This window comes from Pteropus medius, unplaced genomic scaffold (genome assembly GCF_902729225.1).
Source record: "Pteropus medius unplaced genomic scaffold, Ma_sr-lr_union100, whole genome shotgun sequence".
NCBI lineage: Eukaryota > Metazoa > Chordata > Mammalia > Chiroptera > Pteropodidae > Pteropus > Pteropus medius.
This window is the reverse complement of record NW_024349519.1, coordinates 29,091,190-29,113,939: the sequence shown is the minus strand read 5'-3', so window position 1 is coordinate 29,113,939 and position 22,750 is coordinate 29,091,190. Positions and strand designations below refer to the sequence as shown.

The window sequence follows — 22,750 nt, the reverse complement described above, 5'->3', positions numbered from 1 at the left end:
TTTCCGCCCTGCAGCTTCCCACGGCCTCGCAGCCTGCGGCGCCTCACCTGGGTGCGAGATGGGGCCCGCTGAGGTCCCAGGACCCAGCCAGGATCCCCCGGTGTTCCCGGGGCTCCAGAGCCTGGGACTCCGCTCGCACACCTCTGTGCTTCAAGCACTCCAACCTCCACCTGCCTCCCCCCCCATCCCAAGTCTGTTCACATCGCCTGCGACACCACCTCAAGGCCCTGCGAAAATGTCACCTTCTCAGGGAGGCCTTCTCTGACCACCCTGGGGGCAGGAGCCCCTGCCAAGACACCTCCCTTTTTAATGTCTTCTTAACACTTAACGACTCCGAAATCATCTTATTTATCTTATGTTGTTTCTTTTTGCACAACAAGGTATCCGTGGCAGGGAGGAACTTTTTTTTTTTTTTTTTTTGGTCTTGTTTACCTATATCCCCAGGGCTCAAAATTATGCCTGGCCTCTAATAGTGCTAAAGGAAAACCATCAATGTTAATCACAGCTTACTCATGGTGTTTCTGTGTACCAGCCGCTATTTTAAACTCCTGAAATAAAATATCTCTTGAGGCCTCAGAACAACCCTACCAGGAAGGGACTGTTGTTATCTCCATATTCCAGAAAAGAAAACTGAGGCCCAGAGTGGTTAAAGGACTTGACCAAGGTTGCACAGCCAGGAAGTTGCAATGCTGAGATGGAAACCCAGGTAGCTTAACTGCCAAGTATGGTTTTGCTAAATGGATGAATGCGGCCCAACGGGAAAGGAGCCCTCAGGGACTTTGGCAGTATACCCTGAGACCTGCCTTTCCTGGTCCCCCAGCCCACACACCCGCAGGCCCAGCCCCTGGGTACCCCACCAGGCTGGGGGGAGGGGTGGGAACTCAGCAGGTTTGGGTTTACTCTTCTCCCCATGGTGGGTTCCCAGAGGTGCCTCCCAGGCTGTCTAGGTGGGGTGCAGACCATTAAAAGTGGGTCTGTAGGGCACAGACTCCACTCACCAGACAGCAGGGTCAACTGCCCAAGACCCTGAGCCCAGTCCCAGACAGAGACAGACAGACAGATGCTCCTCAGCCAACTGACCACTCTCCTGAGCCTGCTCAGTGGAGCCTGGCTGCCCATAGGCTTGGGGAGGCCTGGACCCCAGGGTCTGCCACCCCAGCCCTGGGCTACCGCCAATCAGACCCAAACCCTGGCCTCCCCGGTGCCATCCTCTGCCCTCAGCAGCTGGAAGGCCTTCTTGGACCTGCAAAAAACTCAGCGGCTGGGGACAGGCAGGCTGCAGCGTGGACAGGAGAGGGCTGCCACCATGTCTCTTCCATTGGACCCGCAGGAAGTGGCCCAGGAGAAGTGCAAGGCTGTGCCCTTCACTCAGGTGAGTGTGTGGGTGGGGGAAGGAGAGGGCTGGGTCTTAGCGTTGGCCGAAAGCACGGGCTATGACGCCCGATTTGGGGTCAAGCCCTGCTTTCTTTACCTGTCTCTGATCCTCAGTTTTCTCTCTGATAAAATGGGGGTTAAGCCTCCCCCACCGGTGCCAGTGCTGTCGCCCCCATCCTGCCCTCCCAGCTTCTGCTATCGCCACACTGTCTCCCAAGTCCGTTTTTCTATTTAGTGGCCACAGGGCTCCTGCGAGCACCTGAGTCAGGTCACATCTCTCTTTCGCTCAGAACCCTCCATGGCTCCCACCTCACTCAGAGCAAAAGCCCAAGTCCTTCCCTCTGCCCACGAAGCCCTGAACCACCTGCCTGTCTCCTCCCTGCCCCCGCCTCCTCCCGTCTACCCCTCGCCCACTCTGCTCCTGCCACACCTGCCTCTTTGCTTCTCCCCAGACGCGCTAACGTTACATACTTCGGGGCCTTTGCCCTGGCTATTCCCTCGCCTCTAACACCCACCTGCCACAGACATTGTGTGGCTCCTTCTTTCACCTCCTTTAGGTTTTTACTCAAGTGTCATGAAAAGACACAGCGCCTCCCACCCCATTCCCCCTTTTCTTATTGCTGTAGTACACATTATCACCTAACAAATGAAATGGATTCTATAATTTCATTTATCATCTTTCTCCTTCAGTAGAATGTCTGCTCCACCAAGGCAGGGATTTTTAAGCCTTATGTACCTCTGTGTCCCCATCCCCACACCCTAGAGCAGAGCCAGGCACATGGCAGGAGCTCAGTGTTTGTTAAATGATGAACCTGCCTCCTAAGCACTGTCAGGTAGCCTGAATGAGAGGAGGATGCACAGCATTCTCTCAGTTGCATTCAGCTGGTGCTCCATAACAGCTGTAGGAATTTGTGTCGTGTGTTGTTTATGGCCCAGGCTTTGGAACCAGGTGTACCTGGGTTCAAGGTCTGCCTTAACTGCTGATTTCTGTGTGATTCAGGGCAAGAGGCTAGGGTAGCTGTGTCAGAGTGAGGGGCAGAGTGGGAGCTGAGGGGTGGGAGAGGAACAGAGATGGGAGTGCAGGGTTTAAACAGAGAAGGGCCATGATGAGGGGGGCGGTGAGTTGATAGATCCACTTAGTTGGAGGGGATCGCAGGAGGAACTAACATTTTTTGAGCACTGATTGCGTGTCAAGTAACGGGCTAAGGGTTTCTGTGTAAGCCCCACCCCCAGACTCCTGTAATGCCACCTCTTCCTGCTGTCCCTCAGCCCTTCTCTGGATTAATCCTCTCTATTGAAAGGCCTAGAGTGAATTTTTTTCCTGTTTGACCCTCGATGATTTCACAGGTGAAGAAAGTGAGGCCCAGAAAGGTTGAATAACCTACCAATAAGTCACACAGCTAGCAGATGGCAGAGTCGGGATTTGAGGTCAGGCATCCATGCCTCTCAAGGTGGGGTAGAAGTGAACGAGCGACTATTCTCGCCATTTCGACCCCAGACTCCACTGCCCTTGACCCGTCTCCCTGCTTCTGGACCCAGGTGCTCTCCCGGCTGGGCTGCACGGCCGTGCGCCTCCGCAATCACCTCTGCTTTGGCCGCTGCTCCTCCCTCTACGTGCCTGGTGTGGACCCCACCCCGCTTGTCCTCTGCAACAGCTGTGTGCCTTCTCACAGGCGCTGGGCATCCGTGGTCCTTTGGTGTCGGGTGGGCAGCCCAGCCTCCCATCGGCGGGTGAAGACATCCACCGTGCTGGTCGAGGAGTGTCAGTGCAGCCCAGAGGTGTAAGCTGAGCATCATGAACAGACACACAGACGCACACACCTTGGAGAGATGTGGGGAGACAAGCCGAGAAAGACGCCGACCTGGATCGTGTACACTGGGTCAAAGAGACCCAAGACGCAGGGACCGTGAGATGGGCCTCCAGAGTCATCACTCCGCGCCTGGGGACACAAGACACAGCCCAGCTGTAGAGGTGGACCCCTTGTAGCCATAGCACACACTTTTTGAGCGCTTACTGTTCGCCAGGCCTGGCCCTAAGCATTTGACATGTATTGTGTCATCCTCAGAGCCACCCGATGACATAGGAGTGTCACCCCATTTTACAGAGAAGGAAACTGACGCCCCAAGAGGCAAAGCCACTTACTCAGGGTCACGCAGCAGTACTTGGCAGAGCCGGTATTCAAACCCAAGGCAGTGTGGCGCCCGCTTTAAACCACCAGGCTGGACTTCCTCTCACAGAATGAGTCAAAGACGTACTCCCAACTGCAGGGAGGACAGATAGCCCCACCCAGACCAGGAGTCACAGTGACGACCCTGTCCTGGGGACCCAAAGAAACCAAGGCAGGAAGGCGGATGTAGTTCCTAGGGGAAACCTGGGCTCCCTAAGTCGGAGGCAGTACCCACGTACTCCCAGCTGCACCCCCAGTCTCCACCCAGCCCATGCCCAGTGTGGCATTCTACAGGAACCATAAAGGTTGGCCAAGCCCAGTGTTGTGTATATACGTGTATGTGTGTGTTTGTTCTTCCAACTTGGGTTCCCTGGGAGTGGGCGGCCTTGTGGAATGTGGGCACGGGGAGTGCTTCTTCCTCAGCTGGGCTCAGGGTCTACAGTGGACGAGGACGGCCTGGCTTTGGGCGGCTGGAACCAGGGCCCTAGCAGATGGGCCCGTCTGGCACAGACACAGGGACATGTGGCGCTGTCAGGGTTGCCTCCAAATGCTCCCCGGAGCGCGGGGTGGGGGTTGGGCGGCCAGGCCCCCCTCAGCCCTCTTCCTGCTTCAGGAAGGAAGGCCCCAGGTGAGGGGAGCAGAAGGAGTGGATCTGAGGAAACAGATGGGCCAGTGGGGCGTGGGAGCCCATGACCTCTGACCCCACAGGCCTGCATAGAGGGGTGGGAACAGGCCAGGCAGGCAGCTCCCAAGGCCCTGCTCCAAGGGCCCTGGGTGGGAGGGGGGTCATGAGGGGCCCACGGTGGGGGGTGCACTCTCTCTTCTCCCACCAAGGTTCTGTGCCAAACTCTAGGCAGCGTCCGAGTGGGCAGCTCAGCCTTGGCACCGCGGGCACCTCTCTCTCTGGCAGGCATATGAGGCTCCTGCTTTCCCTCCTTTCAGCTGTGCCCACCTCCTGCCAGCCAGGAAGCCAGCTGGGAACCTTGGTGCCAGGGGGGCCCCAGAGTCCCTGCCCCCTCCCGGGCAGTGCCAGCCAGCCCCCACCCCCGCCCTCCAGGCCCAGTAATGGGTGGGTAATGAGTGCTGGGGGATTGGGGGGAGGGGGAGGGATGCAGGTGCCACAGGCGCTGGCACGAGGGCTGCTAATCAGGTTTGCCAACGCCATCTGTCACCACGCGAGCATCTGGGGCTCAAGGTGACCCTGTCACCCTCAGTTACAATTATGAGTTTGGCATCTGTATTAAAGCCCGCCAACCCGTGAGGCAGGGGAGGGTGGGGTGGGCACGGGGGTGCGCGGAGAGCCCGGCCCCAGGGGTCCTGTTCCCAGGGGCTTCATAGCTGCCAAGGCATGGGGCTTCTCCGTGCTTCGGAGAGTTTCTGTGTGTGTGTGTGTGTGTGTGTGTGTGTGTGTGTGTGTGCGCGCGCGCGTGTGCATGTGCGCGCATGTGCGCACGGCAGCCTGCATCATTCTGCAAGCATGTCTGGGTGTAGGGTTAGGAGTCTGGGTTTTTGTGCATCTCTGGGTGTGGTGGCTGTGTGTCTGAGCTTGGTGAGATGGCCAGAGGTGGGGGGAGCCTCTGGGATTGTTTAGGTATACAGATGACAGCATGTCCACATACTGGGAGAGGAGCAAATGGCGGGCCGGGTGTCTAGGTGATGGTGTGTGTCAATGCAAGGGTCCCCAGCCCCTGGGCCACAGACCAGTACCAGTCTGTGGCCCGTTAGGAACTGGGCTACACAGCAGGAGGTGAGCGGCAGGCAGACCAGTGAAGCTTCATCTGTGTTTGCAGCCGCTCCCCAGTGCTAGCATCACCGCCTCAGCTCCACCTCAGATCATCAGGCATTAGATTCTTACAGGAGCACCAGTCCCTGGTGCCAAAAAGTTTAGGGACTACTGTGTCAAGGTGTATGTGATGGCATGTATGTATGTGATTGTGTGTGTGCATCTGAGGGGGTGTTGTGCTGTATATCGGATGGTCACAGGCTGTATGGTTGGGCATGTGGGTCTGTGTGTAAGATCCTGTTGAAGTGTGTGTGTTTGCATGTGTGTAAACACACGAGGCAGCAGCTGGGAGAGGCTCTGTGTGGTCACTGTGGGGCTATTCTGCCTCTTCAGTCTGTTCTCGCTCTCGTCAACCCCGGCTGCCCAGCCGTAATCTGGGGGCTGGGAGAAGGCAGGGGGCTGGCTCTAAGGAGGGCTCTGGGCTCTGGGTTCTTGGATTTGGATTCTGGGTCCTTGATTCTGAGGACAGGATTTAGATTTTTGGATTCTGGGTTCTGGGTACTTGGACCTGGATTTTTAGATTCTGGGTACCCAGTTCTTGGATTCAGAGTTTGGATCATAGTACCTGGGAATCTAGATTCGGATTCTGGATTCTAAGATCTGGATTCCAGGCTCTGAATTCTGCCTTTGGGTTCTGGCTTCCAGATCCTGGCTTCTGATCTCTGGGCTCTGTGTTGAGCCTGGGCCTGTCCTCTTTGCCCTTCTGTTTAGGCTGGGTGGCTGCCTGCCATCACATCTGATACATGCAGGGACCACATATGGCCACCAGGGGACACCCTTGGTCCAGATTTGGACCAAGATGACCCAACCATGGAGTTCTGGGAGTACACTGGCCTTGCTTGACTCAGCCCTTTGAGGGGGAGGGGAGCAGGGCTTCACCTCCCTCCTCATCCCTCCCCTCCCCTTCCCCCCTTCTCTTTGTAGCAGGTGACTGATGTTTGTTTGTCAGACTTGCAGAACTGGACTCAGCACCCCCGCAGATCCCCCAATCAGGGCCAGAGGCCAGGGCACCCAGTCATTGGGTCAAATGTAGGATGGACAGAGCACGTGTCTGGTGGTGTCAATGAGTGCAGGAAAACATGCAGGTGTGAGGGTGCACCGTGTGTTTGGTGTGGCCACATGACAGCATTCCGTGGAGAGTGAGCCCATGTGGTGGTGTGTGGCTATGTCTGGGACCACCTGTCTGGCAGGGTCCTCATGTGACACTGCATCTATGGGGCCTGTATCTATAACTGTGTCACTCTGGAGTCCCTGTCATATGGGTGTATCTGACCATGGCTGTGTCACTGGGTGTCTGTAGGTGTTACTGGGTCCATGAGGGTGTCTTGGAGTGTCTGGAGCAGTGTCCCCAATGACTAAATCCCTGTGTTGAAGATGTCTTGTCAGCAGGTGTGTGAAGATGTGTAGGACAGAGGTGTGCCTTCCAAGAGTGTCAAACAGGGGAAGCATGCTGGGAAGGGGAATGGAGGAGGGACTGGAGTGGGTGGGGCCAGAGCCCCTCTGAGGGTCACCTTCATTCCCTTCCTGGTATCTCTGACCCTCCCTCTCACTGGGTCTCTCTGGCTGGGTCTCCTCCCACCTCTCGGTGTCTCTGTCTGGAGGTCCTGGTCCTGTGCCTGGTCTCACTGATGAGAACAGCACCAGGCACAGTGGGCTCTGTAGATACTGGCTAGCTGGTCCTGCTCTGTCTCCTACCCAAGCCCTTCGTCTTACATCTCTAGCCCCAGCTCTGCCTCTCCTTGGTCTTGCCCCTCCATCCGTCTTTCCTCCTTGGTGCATTTCTCTCCATCTCGCAGGTCTCTCTCACCTATCTGTCTCTCCCTCTTGGCTTCTAAGTGTCTTTCTTTCCTCCTCTACAGCTCTGTCTGTCTCTCCCTATCTGTTGTCTCTCCCTAGCTCCGTCTCTCTCCATCTTTGTCTCTCCCTCATCTCTGTCTCTTTCCATCTCTATCTCTTTCCGTCTCTGCCGGCCCGGGTGGGTCCGGGTGGGTCCGGGACAGCCCGGCCCGGGCGCCGAGGCGAACAATGCCCCATTCACGCGGCCCGCCGGCGCCATGGCAACGCGCCCGCCCTGCCCTCCCCGTGCGCGGGCCGCGCGTGCCAAGAGGATGCCATGGTTACGTCAGGCGCGTGCCCGCTCCCTCGCGCCGCTGCAGCCCCGCGCGCTCTTGGAGGGGCTGGGCCGGCAGGGGGCGCCGGACTGCAGCCTGGGTCCAGAGTCAAGAGGGGTGTCCCCCTATAAGGGACCTTTGGTTACTCAGTGCCTCAGTTTCCCCTTCTGTAAAACATTAGGAATGGGCAGAGTCAGATTGTTGTGTATGTGCATGTGTGTATTTGTGTGTGTGAGTGAAGATGCTCTTTAGGGTAGTTGTATGTGAATGCATTTGAGAGTCAGTGGCGCTATAGGTGCGAATTTGTGGGTCTGGGTTTTCACACTTGTATGGGTGTTTTATGAAAAGTAGCTGGTTGTAGTTTTGGGGCAACTATGCCCGTGTGTTTGGAAATGTGTGTACTTTCATGCCTGTGTGTAATCGTGAGTGTGTAGTTTGGGTGTAATGGTGTGTGTTTTTGGTCATGTGATTGAGTGTGTGCCTGTGGTTGCATGCCTGGTGTGTGTGAGTTCGTATGACTGCGTGTATGTCTGTGTTTGCATGGATGAGGAGTGTGTGTGAGAGAGAGATGTTGTGTATCTGGTTTGGGTATGATTATATTTATGATTGTGAATTCATATGATTTTGTGTGTGTATGATGGTGGATGGTTGTGTTTTGGGGTGTGGTTGTGAGTTTGTGTGGCTATTGTTTGTGTGTCTAGGGAGAGTCTGTGTTCACATACTCATTTGTGTTTATGTGTAGCACTGGGTGTAGGTTCTAGGGACTGTTGGGGCCTGGCTGAGCCCCCCCTCACCTGAGGGCCTCCTGGCACAGAAGGGGGTGCCCAGCTGCCTGGGACCTTGGACTCCCCACAGGTTCAGGAGAGCCCCAGCTGATGAATATTCATGAGGTGGGGGGCTGGCACCCACTACTGACAGCTGCGCAACCATTAGCCGCCCCCCTCCATGCACTGACTATAGCGAGGAGGAGGGGTGTCAGCGTGGGCCTATCCCTGTCTCCACGACTGGGGGGCTGAGGGATGTCCTAGTGAATATTGTGGGGGGCCATGTCAGCGTGCCTGGTTGCCTGTTGGGACAGCTAAGGGGCTGTCTCAATGTTGTGACAGGCACTGGAGAAAGTGACTGTTGTGTGACAGGCTGTACTTGTAATGGTAGTGTGGCTGTCACCCACTGTTTCTTTGTAGCTCTGTCCAGGGACTGTGGGCCTTGTGTGGCAGTGTGAGATGTGTGACTGTCACCTGCAATAGTGAGGCCCTGAGCATGTGTCATCAGGGTATCTTTGAGCACTTCTCTAGTGGCCTTACGTGCTGGATGTCTCCTGTGACACCATGACAGTTGTGTTATTGGAGCAACTGGTTTGATTCAAACATTGATCAAAAGGACAGCTGTGTGCCACATCTTGGGGATGAAATAATCATATCTGCTTCTCCTTGTGACTGAGTGGGGCAGCGACTCTGTGGCTATGTAGCTAGCACAGCTGCAGAGGCACATGGACCCAGTATGCCAGTGTGCCTCTGCAGGTCAACGTGACACTGATACAGTGTGAGGGTCAGTGTGTCAGACTAATAGTGAGGATGTGTGAGACTGTGTGGCTGAAGGCATGTGTGACCAGAATCACTGAGGGTGTGATATTTCTGTGTATGACAGCATGGCTGAGGGTGACGGTGTCATCGGTTGAAGGTATAACAATGTGATTCCTTGTGTGGTTGAGGGTGTGACAGCATGGCTGTGTATAACAGTATTGTGACTGTGCTCGTGCGACTGTGACTGAAGATGAGACAAGGTGGCTGTGATTGATGATGTGACAGTGACATTGTGACAGTGAGTGTGTGTGCTGACATGAGCCAAGGGGTTATGACTCCCCCCGACCCCAGGCTGCACAGGGAGCCCGGAAACACTCAAACACCGCTACACTGTCACATCCTCAGCATGCTGTCACATACAGCCATGCTGTTATACCTTCATGCTGGAGCAAGAAGTCTTGTGGCATGGGACTGGCAGCCCCAGTCTGGGGATGCATATAGGCCTGAGACAGAAAGACCTGGAGATCTGGCACCAGGTGGGCCATGGCCTTGCCTATCTGTCTTCCCCACGCAACCTGGGTTTGAGGACTGACCTCCAGATGTGGTGGGCACAGGGGTGGGCAGGTTTCCTATGGGCTGGGGGACTCCAGCCTGAGCCCTGGCATGTGGCTGAGTGGCCCCTGAGACTTGGCCATGGACATAGTACAGTCGGCTTACCCCCCTGATATCCACTCCCTGGGACGGCTGGGCAGCGGTGCGTACAGAGGCTCCATTCAGGAGCCAGGGCCAGGTTTCCATGGTGGGCGGGGTGGGTCTCCTGCCGGCTGCAAATGAAACGTTTCCCCAGCTTCTTCCCTTTGCTTCCAGACGAGTGCTTGCCACCAGAGGCCTTGCCGCCTGCCTGTCCTGGGCTCTGGCCAGGCTGTGCCTCCTGGGCACATGGGAATGTATGCCTGTGGGACCTTGTGTGCAGCTGAGGGCTGGCCTTCATGTCACCATTTGTGATTTGGGGATGCTTGCATATGTTTTCGGGTGTTGTGTGACCAACTGTCTGTGTGTGGCCGTTTGTGACCATGAGTGATCTTGTATGTCCACGTGTATACATATCATCTGTATATTTTTGTGTGCTACACCTATGAAAGATTTTGAGAGCATCTCTGTGTGTGACCCAACAGATTTGTCCCATGAGAATTTGTGTCCCTGTGTGGCCTTGCGTGTATCTGTGTAAATAGACTCAGCATGTAATTCTGAGAATCCATGTAGCTGTGTTTGGGTGTGTCTGTGAGTCGGTGTATATCTGAGTCCCTCTGGGGGTCTCTGTGATGGTGAGGATCTTTGTGTGTGATTGGGGTGCTGTTGGTGTCACTCTGTGGGTGGCTCTGGGAAGGTCTGTGCTGCTGTGTCTTTCTGTGTGCTATTTTGGAAGGACATGTGACAGCATCTCTGGGTGATCCAGTGTCTGTATGCGATTATGGCATTTTATATGACTCCCCAGAGGAGGAGGAGGGTCTGTATCTTTGTGTCTGAGTACACTTGTGTGCATCTTTGTGATTCCATGTGTGTGTGATGTGATGCTGGTGCCTGTCCAGGTGTGCTTTAGGAGTGAGGACTGTAACCCCTCAGGCTCAGACCTCACTAGGGCTCCCAGCCCAGGGTTGGGGCAGCAAGCACCAGGCTAGGGCCCTTGGCCTGGGGCACAGACCATTCCCGCCAGGCTGGGCAAGGGAGATATTGGGCTCTCTTGGGGACTGGGGATCCCTAATCCTGCCAAGAGGACTCTAGAGCACCTGGCTCCCTGCCACCACCCCCCAGCAGCACCCACGACCTGGCTTTTCACTTATCCTGTGTGCCAGATGTTTGCCACCTCCCCAGAGAGGCCTGCTCAGTGGCCCTGGAACCCAGCAATGCCTGACCCCACCTTCAGTGCCCGAGGACAAGGCTTCCTGAGCCCAGATGGTTCAGTGTTTCCCCCTAACCAGCATCCTGGCCAGGTAGTGCCATGAACCTGGTTCTCATTCCTCCCTCCTCCTCCTCCCCCAACACCTGCATTGGAAGAACGCACCTGCTGCCAGCTGCAGCCAGGTAGGCAGCCCTGCCTGGAGGAATGTGGGGGATTCCAGCTGTGGCATCCCAGCTGCGCCCAGCCCTCTGGCAGTGCCCCCCTCCCCTGGGAATTCTTGAGGGCCAGGTGTGCCCTAAGACCTAGCCTCTGGGGGGAGAGGGGACGGGGACACGAGTGTCCTCCAGAGCAGCCCCTCTGCTTCCCTGTAAAAATCCTCCCAGCAAGCAGCTATGCAGGGCGGAGCAGAGCAGACGTGTGTAGGGGGCCAGGGGGTGCGTTGTGGGTGTACAGGGGGGTCTGAGTGTGCGGACAGAATTCTGAGTGTGGATATGTGCGTGAACATGGGGAGGTGTTTTGTGCGAATGTGGATGGGAGTGGTATGAGTGTGTTAGGGAGCATGTGTGTATACAGGGAGGGTGTTGTAGTGTGAGAGTGTGTGTGAAAGAAAGGATGGGTATTATATATAAATGGAAGGACGGGTATCTTGTGTGTGTGTGTGTCTGCATGTTGTGTGTGTTTGTGTCTGTCTGAACGGAAGGACAGGTGGTGTGTGTGTGTGTGTCTGATTGAAAGAATGGGTGTTGTGTGTCTGTGTGTGTGTGTGAATGGAAGGATGGGTGTCCTGTGTGTGTATGGATGTTGTGTGTGTCTATGTGTGTATGAGTGGAAGGATGGGTGTCCCCTGTGCATGTGTGTATGAACAAAGGGATGAATGTCGTGTATGTGTGTCTGAATGGAAGAATAGGTGTCCTGTGTGTGTATGAATGAAGAGCTGACTACTGTGGTGTGAGTGTGTGTGTGCATTAATAAAGGAAGGATGGGTGTTCTGTGTGCAAGTGGAAGTGCGGTGTGAGTGTGTGTGTGAAGTGCAAATGGGATGTCGGTTCACGCAACACCCAGGTTTGCAGGTAGATGCAGGGCTGAGAAGGTGACAAGGGAGGGGACAGACCCCAGCCCCAGGGTCTGGCACAGCTGGCAGACAGGGCTGGGACAGGCAGGCGGATGGGGTGAGGAGTTGGCCCAAGGTGGCGGGCTTCAGAGTAACGTGCCCCCTTCGAGGCCATTTGCAGAGGACCAAGGAGGGTCTGTCTAGTTCTCAAGGTGCCCCCAAGCCTCCAGGTAATTAAAGTCCCAGATACCCCAAACCTCTCCGCCATTTCTTTCCCCTCCCAAGACCTTTCCCACTGCTCCCCCTCAAGCCCCTTACAGACACTGCTCCAGTGTCCTCTTCACCCAGGCCCCACAACATCCACAAACCTATCCTCTGCCTCTTCCCTTAGTCATCAAAGCTCCCCATTGGCTCCCCAAATTCCTTCTGGGCGCAATATCCCCAGCTCCTTCTCCCAAACATTCCAGCCTCTCTCAGGCCTTCCACGAAGACCGCCCCTGCCCCTCCCCGCCCCCACCTTGTTACACCCATCCCCTGCCTTTTCCTGCTCTTCTCCTCCCACCCTGCAACCTAATCTGTCGGCACCTGTTGCGCCAGCCATCCTGGACCTCCTTGATCTCCAAACTCTGCTGTCCCTTCTCAGGCCCTCAGCCCCCAGTCCCTCCTGCACCTTCTCCCGCGTCCCTAATGGCCCTTGCCCTTCCCTTCAGCCGGCACCTCTCTTCAACCCCTCCCCCGGACTCCCTCCCCCTCGCTGTCCTCCTGCAGCGGCGGCAGAGGCAGCCACGGCGGCCCTGAAACTTTAAACGGTGTTAAAAGTTTCTGTTTACGAGAAGCCCTTGAATTTTTAAGGACGTATCGATTCCCTCCGCCAGGGCCTTGTATCAGAGAGGCTGCGGCACAGTCGGGGAAGCGGGTAGGACCTAGGCATCCCGGGGACAGAGTCCCTTAAGAACAGAATGACAGACACACCCTCAGGCGCACAGAGATTTCCCCCTTCCTGACACACACACACACACACACACCTAGTCATACACACTAAGAAAGGCTGTTGCACACAGACTGGCATCCCTGACAAAGACACAGAGCCCCGCTCTCTGACACACACATGTACCTGTGCACACATACTCAGGCACACATGGATCCTCCTCACTGCCCCAGACCCACAGGGATCACTCTACAGAGGGAAACTCGCTTCTAGTGACACCCATTGATACTTTCTGCCAGGCAGACCCTGAACACAGACAGACCTATTGGGACTCTCGTACACTTACTTGCCCACTGGATCACGCACACTCCAGGACACAAAGAGACCCACGTCCCTGCCACACATATACAAGTTCGTCACACATACTGACACCTTCTGACAGAAAGACCCTCAGAGCTAAAGCACACATGGCAGTCAGCTTGAAACACACATGTTCACCCAGGCACCCCCACTGCCAGCACTTCCCGTCAAACCCAGACCCAGTCTACCCTTAACTCCCACTAGAATGTCAGCTCTGCAGGGACAGGTCTTTTGTCTTGGTCCCCACTATGTCCCCAATTCTTGGCACAGGGCCTGACAAATGCTCACCTTCTATGACTCGCAGACACTTCCCAGGCACACAGCTAGACCTGCATCCCCACTACACAACACTGGCTCACACAAAGGGACTTCTCAATGTCCACTGACCTGCATTTCTTTTCCCCCAGAGGACACCCAGACCCATCCAGCCATCAGAGGACACAACTCCAGCCATCCTGCCTCAATGGTCTCATGTGGCCAGGAGCACTGCCCTTTAGGGACATTTCCACACACACACTCACATACCCTTGTGCTCCCACACACACCAACACACACCTAGGCACCAATACCCCTCTGACAGACACTGCATAGCTGAGCATTGCCACAGCTTCTTGGACCAGGAGGGTGAGAAGGTGCTGGCTGCACTTGGCAGCAGAAGAGAACTTTGTCTTGGCAGGAGCTGCCTGGGGCTATAGCACCGCCTCCACGCCCACCCCAGGGGTCACTCAAGGGCTTCCCCTGCACCCATGCTAGGGTACCCAGTACCACATCTCCCCCAATTCCTTTCTGCTCAGGAAATTGGGGGTCAGGAGCATGCACGAGGTACTGGATCTTCACCAGGGGCTATGCGTATACATATACTTGAGGCCTCCATGCCCATTTCTATCCCTGCAGGTTGGGCTGTGTATCCCCTGCTAGATCTGTGTATATCCATGATCAGGGCCAAGTATGAGTGTGTGCGTGTCATGTGTGTGGTGGGAGAGGTCTGAGTGCACGTGTGTGGCACCTGTGTGTTTAGCTGGGTGATTCTTTGAGGGAGATTGCCAGATGACTGGGTATCAAGACTGTTGGTCAGCATGCCTGAGGTCTGGGGTACATCTGGGTGTCAGGTGTGTGGTGTGTGTGCCTGTGTTGTCACAACTGCCAATATCAGTGACACTTTGTATCTCTTTGTATTAGGGTCAGTGAACTCCTTGTGTCATTTGGCATGTATAGTTGTCTGATGGTGCGTGTTTATATGATGGTGTGTTAGTGTTCTTCCCTTTCGTCAGTGTCATTCTGCATGCCTGGGTGTGTCCTCTGTATTGTCACAACTGCCAAGACGTTTTGGTCCAGCTTTGTCTTTTGTGTTGTGTGTATCTATATATATGAGTTGAGTGTCTGGAGCGTGTCAAGGTGTGTGATCATGCCTGTGTCAGTGTGTCAACGTGAATGTGTACATGTCAGCAGGCACTGTTGTGCATGCCTTGGTGTGTGTCTGTATCTGGGTGTCTGAACACGGTTTGTTGTTGGAATGCATGTGTATGTGGGTATCATCATGTGATCGTGGGCCTGTGTGCATGTCAGTATGTGGTTGTGGGTTGGTTTCTTAGTCTTGATGTGTGTCTGTGTGTGGACTGTGTGCCCGGCATGTGTCCATGCTGTGTGTGCGTAGGTGTCTGCGTGTGCTTTGTTGTAGGAATGTGGTACGTGTGGCAATGCGTTCTGTACGTGACATGTGTGGCAGGGTCCGAGCCCCCGTTGCGTGTCAGCGTGTGTCTGCGTTAGAACGCAGGCCAGCACGTGTCGGGGTGGCCGTGCTGGTGTGCACCCCGCGCGCGTGTGTCTGCATGTGTGTGCGTGCATGTGTGTGTGTGTGTGTGTGCATGTGTGCGCGCGCGCGCGCGCGCGCCGGCCGTCGCTCCCCGCCCGCCCGCCCCTCCCCGCGCCCCTCCTCCCGCCCGCCTGCCTCCCTCTCCCCGGAGTGCGCCGCTTCCAAACTTTGTCTAAACTTTCACTTTCACAGCGCGGCGGCGGCGGCGGCGGCGGCGGCGGCGGCGGCGGCGGACGAGGGTGACCGGCCGAGCGGCGGCGGCATGGAGTAGACGCGCGGCGGCAGCGGCGGCGGCGGCGGCGGCGGCGGCGGCGGACGCGAGAGGCAGCGGCAAGCGCAGCGGCGGCGGACCCGGAGCCGGCAGGGCCGAGCCTGCGTGCGGCGAGCGCGGAGCGGCGCCGGGCCGAGCGCGGGGCCGCGGGGCCGGGCGGGCGCCGCGCGGCGGAGGCCGGAGGAGCCGAGCCGGAGCCCGAGCCCGAGCGCGGCCGCCGCCTGCCGGGCCTCCCCTCGCCGCGGCCGGCCGCCGCGCTCTCGCCCGGGCGCACAGCTATGTACTCCCCGTACTGCCTCACCCAGGTACCGGCCGCCGCCCCGCGCGACCCGGGGGGAGCGGGCGCAGGGGGCCGGCCGGCGGCGCGGGCGGGCGGGCGGGCGGAGGAGGTGCGCGGCGGCCGGGGGAGTGAGCCCGCGGGGCGGCCGAAGGGTGCAAGCTGTGCCCTGGCGGGTCGGGGCACGCATGCGGGCGCTACCGTGCGCGTGCGACCCTGGCCACAGGCAGACTCCTGTTGGGGGCTCCGGGGGTGGCTGGCTGCGTGCGTGGCGCTGCCCTGGAGCGTGGAGCGGGAGTGCGTGTGTGTGAGAGTGTGTGTGTGTGTGTGTGTGTACGCGTGCGCTCGGCTGGGGTGCGGTGGGCAGCGGGACTCCCGCCGAACTGTGGGCGACTGTGGCGGCACCGGAGCAGCGTGGCTGCTGGCAGTGTTTGCGGGGGTGACAGAGTGGCAGGGGGTGGTCCCGAGGGCGCAGAGCCTGGACCGCGTCCGGCGGCACTCCCTCCGGCGAGCGCAGCGGTTCCCGAGGGTGGCAGCGGCCGGCGTGCGTGGCGGCGGCCCCTGCGTGCGGCTGGGGTGCCTGGGGCGGGCTGAGCGGCCCGGGCGTCTCCCCAAAGTCTTTGTTCAGGCCTCACATGGGAGCGGGGCTAAGAAAATGGCGGGGCTCCCAAATTTCGGAGGGGCAGGGGAGGGGAGGGAGGAATGGGCGTGCTGCCAGCCGGGGCCGCGCCTCTCCACGGACCCTGGACGCCGCCGCCGCGGCGCCCCCCCTCCAAACTTTTCCTCGGCGCAAACTTTCTGGCCCCCGCTACCCCGGCTGCCGTGCGGTGGACCAGGCGGGCTAGGGGAATCCCGTCCCACCGCCCAGAGGCGCGAGGGCCATAGGCAGCGGTGGACGCCGCCCACAGTGCTGCGGCCACGCCGTCGGGTCAGTGGAGAGCAAAATAGCGCCGACCTTAGCGCTCTGGAAGAGCGCGTCCCGCCTCCAGCGAAGTTCCCTGCGCGGCGCTCTGCAGAGGCAAAGGCTCTGGGGATGCCTGCCCTGCTACCCCACCCTCCCTGGGCTGTGGTTCCAGACTCTGAGTGGGCACAGGAGCTGACCAGAGTCCCACAGTAGCCTTGGTAGCACTGCATGCAGGGCCAGGCCCAGGCTGGCAAAACAGACTCCGCAGAGGGGACACTTGGGGGCTGCCCATGGTGCCTACCAGCAGGACCTGCTTGTGTGGGGGAACCTCTATGCTAGGGGTCCTAATTGTCCCCTCTCTCAGTCTGAGACTTGCCAGCCTTTTGCCAAGTGTGCCAACAGCTGGGAGTGGGAGTCCATGTGGATATGGCTGCTATGTGTGGCAAGGGGCAAGAGAGCATGCCTAGGATGAATGTTAGCTATGGCCACACCATGCTCTTGTATCAACAGATGCAAGTGTAGTGTATGTGAGTTGTCTCGGGGCTGCATGTGGCTCCTGTGGGTTGGCCATGGGTAGGCCTGCGTGGCGTGGACGTGTGTGGCCCAGGGAGTGGGTTTTTCTGTACAGGTGTGAATATGTGTTTAAGTGCACACTCACACATATGTAAGATAGCATTCATGCAGGTATGAGCAGGCCCTCTGGCCACTGTGGCAGTGTGGGGATCCCCACATCTGTGCCTGTCACTAGCCAGTCACCCATCTTGAGTTTCCACACAATGATCCTGCCCACCTAGCTAGGTCTGAGCCGTGGCTGCCTTTGGGGTTACACGTGGCTGGCTTGCATGCTTGGTGTTTGGGGCCTAATGGGACCGGGACCGAGACCCTACACTCAAATAGCCCCTTGACCATCAACTGCCAGCCCAGCTCCCTGGCCTGCCCCTTGAGGCCTGGGTGAGTTTTTTGGCCCCTCAGATTTCATAGCACTTTGGGAAAGAAAATGCCAGCCAATCCACCGTGACAAGACTAGAAAGGAGCTGTTGTGGCCCCCAGACTCAGGGTGATAGCCGGGGCTCGATTCTGTGACATTTTAGAAGGGAGCAAGGGCTCAGCTCTGTCACAGGCCCAGGCTTCAGCAGCTCGAGTATGCCAGGGCATCTGGGGAGGGGAGTGGGCACGGTCCGGGTGGGTAGCTGCTGTCTGTGGGTCAGCAGGTCTGCATCTCCCAACAGCTACATGTCTTGAATCCAGAGTCACTGATTTAACAAATTTTCCTGCTCCCATAGTTTATCCTGCCGGTCTCTGTTTCTCTCTATCTCTCTGTCTCTGCCTCTCTCTGTCCTATCTTTGACTGTCCCTGTCTCTGATTCTGGCCCCATCTCTGCTCCCTCCCCCCTACATCTTAGACTCTCTGTCTCTCTCTAGCCTCTGTTTCTCTCTCTCTCTCTGGCCTCTCTCTCTCTCCCTCTCTCCCTTTTCTTTTTTTTTAAACCAGAATTGGCTTCGATTTTAAAGTCAATAAATGATTGAGCAGGAACGAGCTTGGAGCAGCGGGGCCCTGGCGGGGAAAGGCACTGTGGGCGAGGGGGAAGGGCGGAGGGGGGGAAATCTCCTTCTGGAAAAAGCATCGAAATCCAGGGCGGCTGGGCGGGGCTCTTGCTGGAGCTGCTGGAGCCCACTGCAGCCACGGACCATAGTCCTCAGTGGAGGAGAGGGGGCGGATGGATGGGACTCCCTCCCCACAAAGAGATGCACACCAGAATGTACACACATACACATACACCACAGCCACCGCCACCATGAAGACATAAACGACATGCTCATGCTGGTGTCCAGACACATGGCCATTGACCAACCTATGGACATAGGAGATAGTGTACCTGTGTTCCCTCCCACTTGTTACACACACACACACACACCTTTTACATCTCCAGTATATGGGACATACATATTGACGTCGGCTCAGGGATACATGGCCATACCTCCCAGACACACTCAGATACAGGCTGACTCAAGTGTGTGTTCACCCCCACACTTGCTCACACAGACCCAAGGATGGATGACCCATAATGCTATTGGCACACCTGGGTGTGTACACAGACACACACGTGTCTTCAGTCACACACATTCGCCGATATCCCCTGCCACACGGCCCCACGAGCAGCAGAATGTTTATGTACTCTTGTTTGTGCGGAACCACACACACAATGGTTCCAGGGAAGGGGCATGGGGTGGCCCTCCCTGATGCTTCCCCTCAGCTCTCTCCCTGGGTCACTGTGTCCACCCCTCTGTCCCTGGGAAGCTGTTGCTCCCCATCCTGGCACCTATGTGGGACCTCCTTTTTATACCACATTTTTTCTCTGGCACTGTCCCTGTCTACTTCATGCCCACGGCTGGGGTGGGAGGTGTGTGCAGCATGAGGTGGGATGGGGTAGGCCACACTTGGGCCTGAATTGGGCTCAAGGAGGTGTTTTGAGGCTGGGCTAGGCCAAGCTTGGAGCCGAGGTCTCTGCTGGGTCAATGCGGGGGTCAGGGTGCTCCACTCTCCCTAGGGGCTGGAGCCAGGCATCCTGGCCCAGCCAGGAATGTCTGTGTGGCCTCAAGGGCTCCCAGATAGAAGATGTGGGTGCAAAGGTTGAGAGCTGGGCTTTGCCATAAGATAGCTCAGGGCCTGAGCTCCAGCTTTGTATCTTTTTATCTTGTGACCGGAAGCACAGGATTTTCCTGGTCTGTAAACTGGGCAGTAATAGTGCTTACCTTTAAAGCTGTGTGATTAGGCTCAGGCGTGTAGCATGTGGTCAAGAAACAGAATGACATTTGGTTGTCATTTGGTTACCATCACTAGGCCACCCCCAGGCCTTCCAAACTGAGGATAGGCTGCTTCGATGGGATGGAAGGCAGGGTTGAACACCTCCCAACCATAGAAATCCAAGTGGACTACCTGGGGGAGGAAGCAAGAGGAGTTTGGAAGGAAGGAGGCCAGCTCATGGCCCAGCAGTTTTCCCTTGGGTGGGGTCTGGTATGCTGAGCAGAGGGCAGAGCGGGTTCAAGGCAGGGATGGTGAGGAATAAGGTGAGCAGGATGGAAGGGACAAGGCCTGCACTACACGGTGGAGAACAGATGTCTTTCCTGGGGCTCTGGTTGCCCCGGCTCTTTCCCTAATTTTGACTCTGACCGTAACCATGCCCACTTTGGGTCTGGTCTCTGGGCCCTTGTGCCCGAGTGTGTAGGAGTGTGTGTGCACACAAATGTGAATGGGGCAAGGAGCCTGGAGATGAGGGTGGGTCCTGATGGTGGGTGGCTTCAGGGACATCTGCATGGCTCCAGAGACATTTCTGTATCTGCACCTAGGCCTTGTCACCTGGGTCCACCATGGGAACAGGACGCATGTGTGGGACTCTGTGTGGGCATGTCACAGGGTTCAGCAGGTGTTGTAGATGTGTTCAGGGGTGGGCGTGTAGCCGTGACTGTGGCAAAAGCCCCCTGGTGCTTAGCATCTGCTGGCCTTCACATCCAACCTGCCTGGCCTCTCTTGCCCAGTTCTTTTTGTTTGCTTGGCCCCTGTCCTCTGCCCTTGAAGCCCGAATATGGGGTCTTGCACTTTCCTCCAGCTGGACCATGAGAGGAGAGGAGACCCGGAAGCCTGTGCTTCCTTCCAACGCAGCACTGAGGACGGGGCTCCGCTGGCTGGGGAAGAAAGGGGAGTGTCTTCAGTTTCCTGCCCCAAAGCCCTGGATGTGGAGGCGAAGGGGCTTGGGATGCCTCTGAGATGCTACCTGGGTTCCCCCAGACTGGAATGTGTTCATCGGCGTCTCGGGCCTCAGAGCCACCATTTTCTTGCAGACGGCCATGTGGCCGCGTGTGTCTGCGTCAGTCCCTTTTCAAGTGTCCCTGTGTCTTCGAGCGTCCATCACTGGGTGCTGCTTGCCTTAGAGTCACCCCAAGCTTCATCTCTGTGTATTCAAGTGACAGTGAGGTCAGGGGTGTGTGTCATCGTGCTTGTCGGTGCCCGATGTGGTTTTTGTGTCACGGTGCCACTGTGATGTGTCACTGTACAATTCATTGTATCTTCTGGGTCTCTGACCATCAGAGGAGAGAGTATATCCATGTGCTTTGCCATGCATGTTGACCTGTCCGTATTTACCCGTGTTGGCACATGCGTCAATCAACATGTGTGCCTACGGGTACTGCCCCCATGGTGCTGTGCATCCTGGGCTTGTCCTCGTGAACATTGATGTGTATCTCATCACACAGGCCCCTCTCCCTGGCCTCTCTTGGCCTCTCGGCATAGTGTGAAATGCCCACTATGGTGGCCAGGCCAGCAGCTGGGAGTACGCCGGTCTCTCCGTGGCTTCCCATGAGGTCTGGCGGCCGTGGTGGACCCGCTGTGGGCCCCGCCCATGCCCCTGGCCCAGCATGGACAGAAGCCCGTTGTGTGGTGAGGTGCGGGTGTGTGTTTGGGCCGCCCACAGGCCTCCCTCTGTCTGCCCGGTGTGCATTGATCTTGGCTTCTGCCTGTGTCCGTCCTAGCCTGGCCAACTGGGGTGTCCGGCTGTCTCCATGGGCCCGAGCCCACCACCCCCAGAGTCAGGCCTGCCCTGGGTCCCACACCTCAGGCTGCCCCTCCGAGGCTCTGAGAGCGTGGATTTGGAAACTGAGCACCCCCCTTCTCCCCCGCCTTTTCTCCCTCTCTCCTCCCCTCCTCCCGCTCCCTCTCTCCCTCTCTCTCCTCCTGCCAAACGCGTCTTGGCTCTGTCTGAATATCTCTCCTCCTCGATTTTTGGCTCCAGCTCTGGGCGCGTTCACTAAAAGAAGAAGGGCTAGCTCCCTCCCTCCCTGCCCCCCTTGCTGCCTCCCCCCTTCTGAAGAGCCCCTCTGAGGGTGGGAGTGGCCTCATGCAGGGGCTTGAGCCCCCTCCGAGTAGGCTTGGCCAAGTGGGCACAGGCTTGATGGGCAAGGGGGCCAGGAGGACTGGGCCTAGCAGCCGGAGGGGGCAGCGGCCAGGGTGACTGTGCTGCCTGGCAGGGCGGGCAGGCAGGTGGGGAGGGGTTGGGGGCATGGAGCTGGGGTGTCTGGCTTCTGGTGGGGCTGGCAGGCCTCTGTGAGGCGCAGCTGTGCCCAGAACTCTGAGCTGCGTTTGCCACCACTACCGATGTGGCTGCGCCAGCCGGGGAGGGGGAGGCGGGTGGCGGGCACTGCGGCGCTCTGTGGCCAATCGGAAGCCGGGGTTGCACTGGGAGCTTTGCCCCCACTGGGCCCCACCCTGAGGGGAGCAGGGGGTGGTGGCCAGCAGTGGGTAGGGGACAGTGCTGCCATGACCACCGCCGAAGACTCTGCCCTGTTGGTAGACAGCTTGGTGTCAGCCTTCCTGGCACAGATTGGGCAAAGGGCGGGGGTCTGTCCCCACCTGAATCAGCAGGAGCCCAGCCAGAGGAAGGGGCAGCTCAGAGGTGCACCACATCTCCTTGGCCTCAGGAGGCAGCGGGAGCTGGGGGAAGGGGCCGAATCATCCACGAGGGTCCGTCCAAATCTGGGCTTTGGCCGAATCATCTCGGGAGTTTGTTCCAGGTCCATCTCACACCAAGTTGCCCTCTCTCACTGGCACACATGGGCACAAAGAACCACGCTGTTACACATAGGCGCAGCACACCCTGGCACAACACACCTCCCTGAATCAGGCACACACAGACACAGGCGTCCCCACACAAAGATGCTCATCTTCACACATACACCTAGAGACGCCGCCGCACCTGAACACATTGGTGCAGGAACACGCATGTGGGCATAGACCCTCAGCCACACACAATCACACAATAACATGCCAGGAGACACACAGCACAGACACACCACACTGCCAGTGCCAAACACATAGGAGTGCATAGACTTACAGATACTCAGTGAGACACACATGGCACATGCATGTACTAACACTGTCAGACCCCCAGAAACACACACAGGAGTGGAGTGCTGATCCACTGCCACCATCAGACACACAGGAGCCCACGCATGCACGCACGCAGCAGCACACTCCGCGACACACAGTGAGACACATAACACTTGGCAGTGTCTGGAAACATTTTGGTTGTCACACTTGGAGGACGGTTTGCCCACTGGCACTGAGTGTGTGGAGGTCAGGGGTGCTGCCCAACACCCTCCATTGCACAGGATGCCCCACCACAGAGAATGACCTGGCCCTGAATGTGAACAGTGCCAAAGTGGAGGCAATAGGCCCTAATATATTGTCATACACACACAGTAATGCACGTATATGCACAGCTAAGCTGACCCCT

General features: G+C 57.4%; 2 protein-coding genes across 6 annotated transcripts in view; both read left to right on the top strand.

Moving 5' to 3' along the window:
* Positions 1 to 1,060: 1,060 nt before the first annotated feature.
* DAND5 (DAN domain BMP antagonist family member 5) lies at positions 1,061 to 3,779 on the top strand. Its single transcript, XM_039882848.1, has 2 exons — positions 1,061 to 1,372; positions 2,914 to 3,779. The coding sequence occupies exons 1-2, from the start codon at positions 1,061 to 1,063 to the stop codon at positions 3,157 to 3,159; spliced, it is 558 nt and encodes a 185-aa protein (XP_039738782.1). The 3' UTR covers positions 3,160 to 3,779.
* Positions 3,780 to 15,470: 11,691 nt separating this feature from the next.
* Positions 15,471 to 22,750, top strand: part of NFIX (nuclear factor I X) — a 92,737-nt gene continuing 85,457 nt past the window's right edge. For all 5 annotated transcript variants that reach the window (XM_039882785.1, XM_039882784.1, XM_039882781.1 and 2 more), the window contains exon 1: positions 15,471 to 15,587. In XM_039882785.1, the coding sequence (XP_039738719.1) occupies positions 15,561 to 15,587 (27 nt within the window). In that variant the 5' untranslated portion in view covers positions 15,471 to 15,560. The remainder of the gene's footprint in view (positions 15,588 to 22,750) is intronic.

Excerpts from the sequence above, each read along its gene's own strand:
- DAND5 (XM_039882848.1), top strand. The coding sequence starts at position 1,061 with ATGCTCCTCAGCCAACTGACCACTCTCCTGAGCCTGCTCAGTGGAGCC. Across the intron at positions 1,373-2,913 it reads AGGCTGTGCCCTTCACTCAG|GTGCTCTCCCGGCTGGGCTG; the intron begins GTGAGTGTGTGG and ends TTCTGGACCCAG.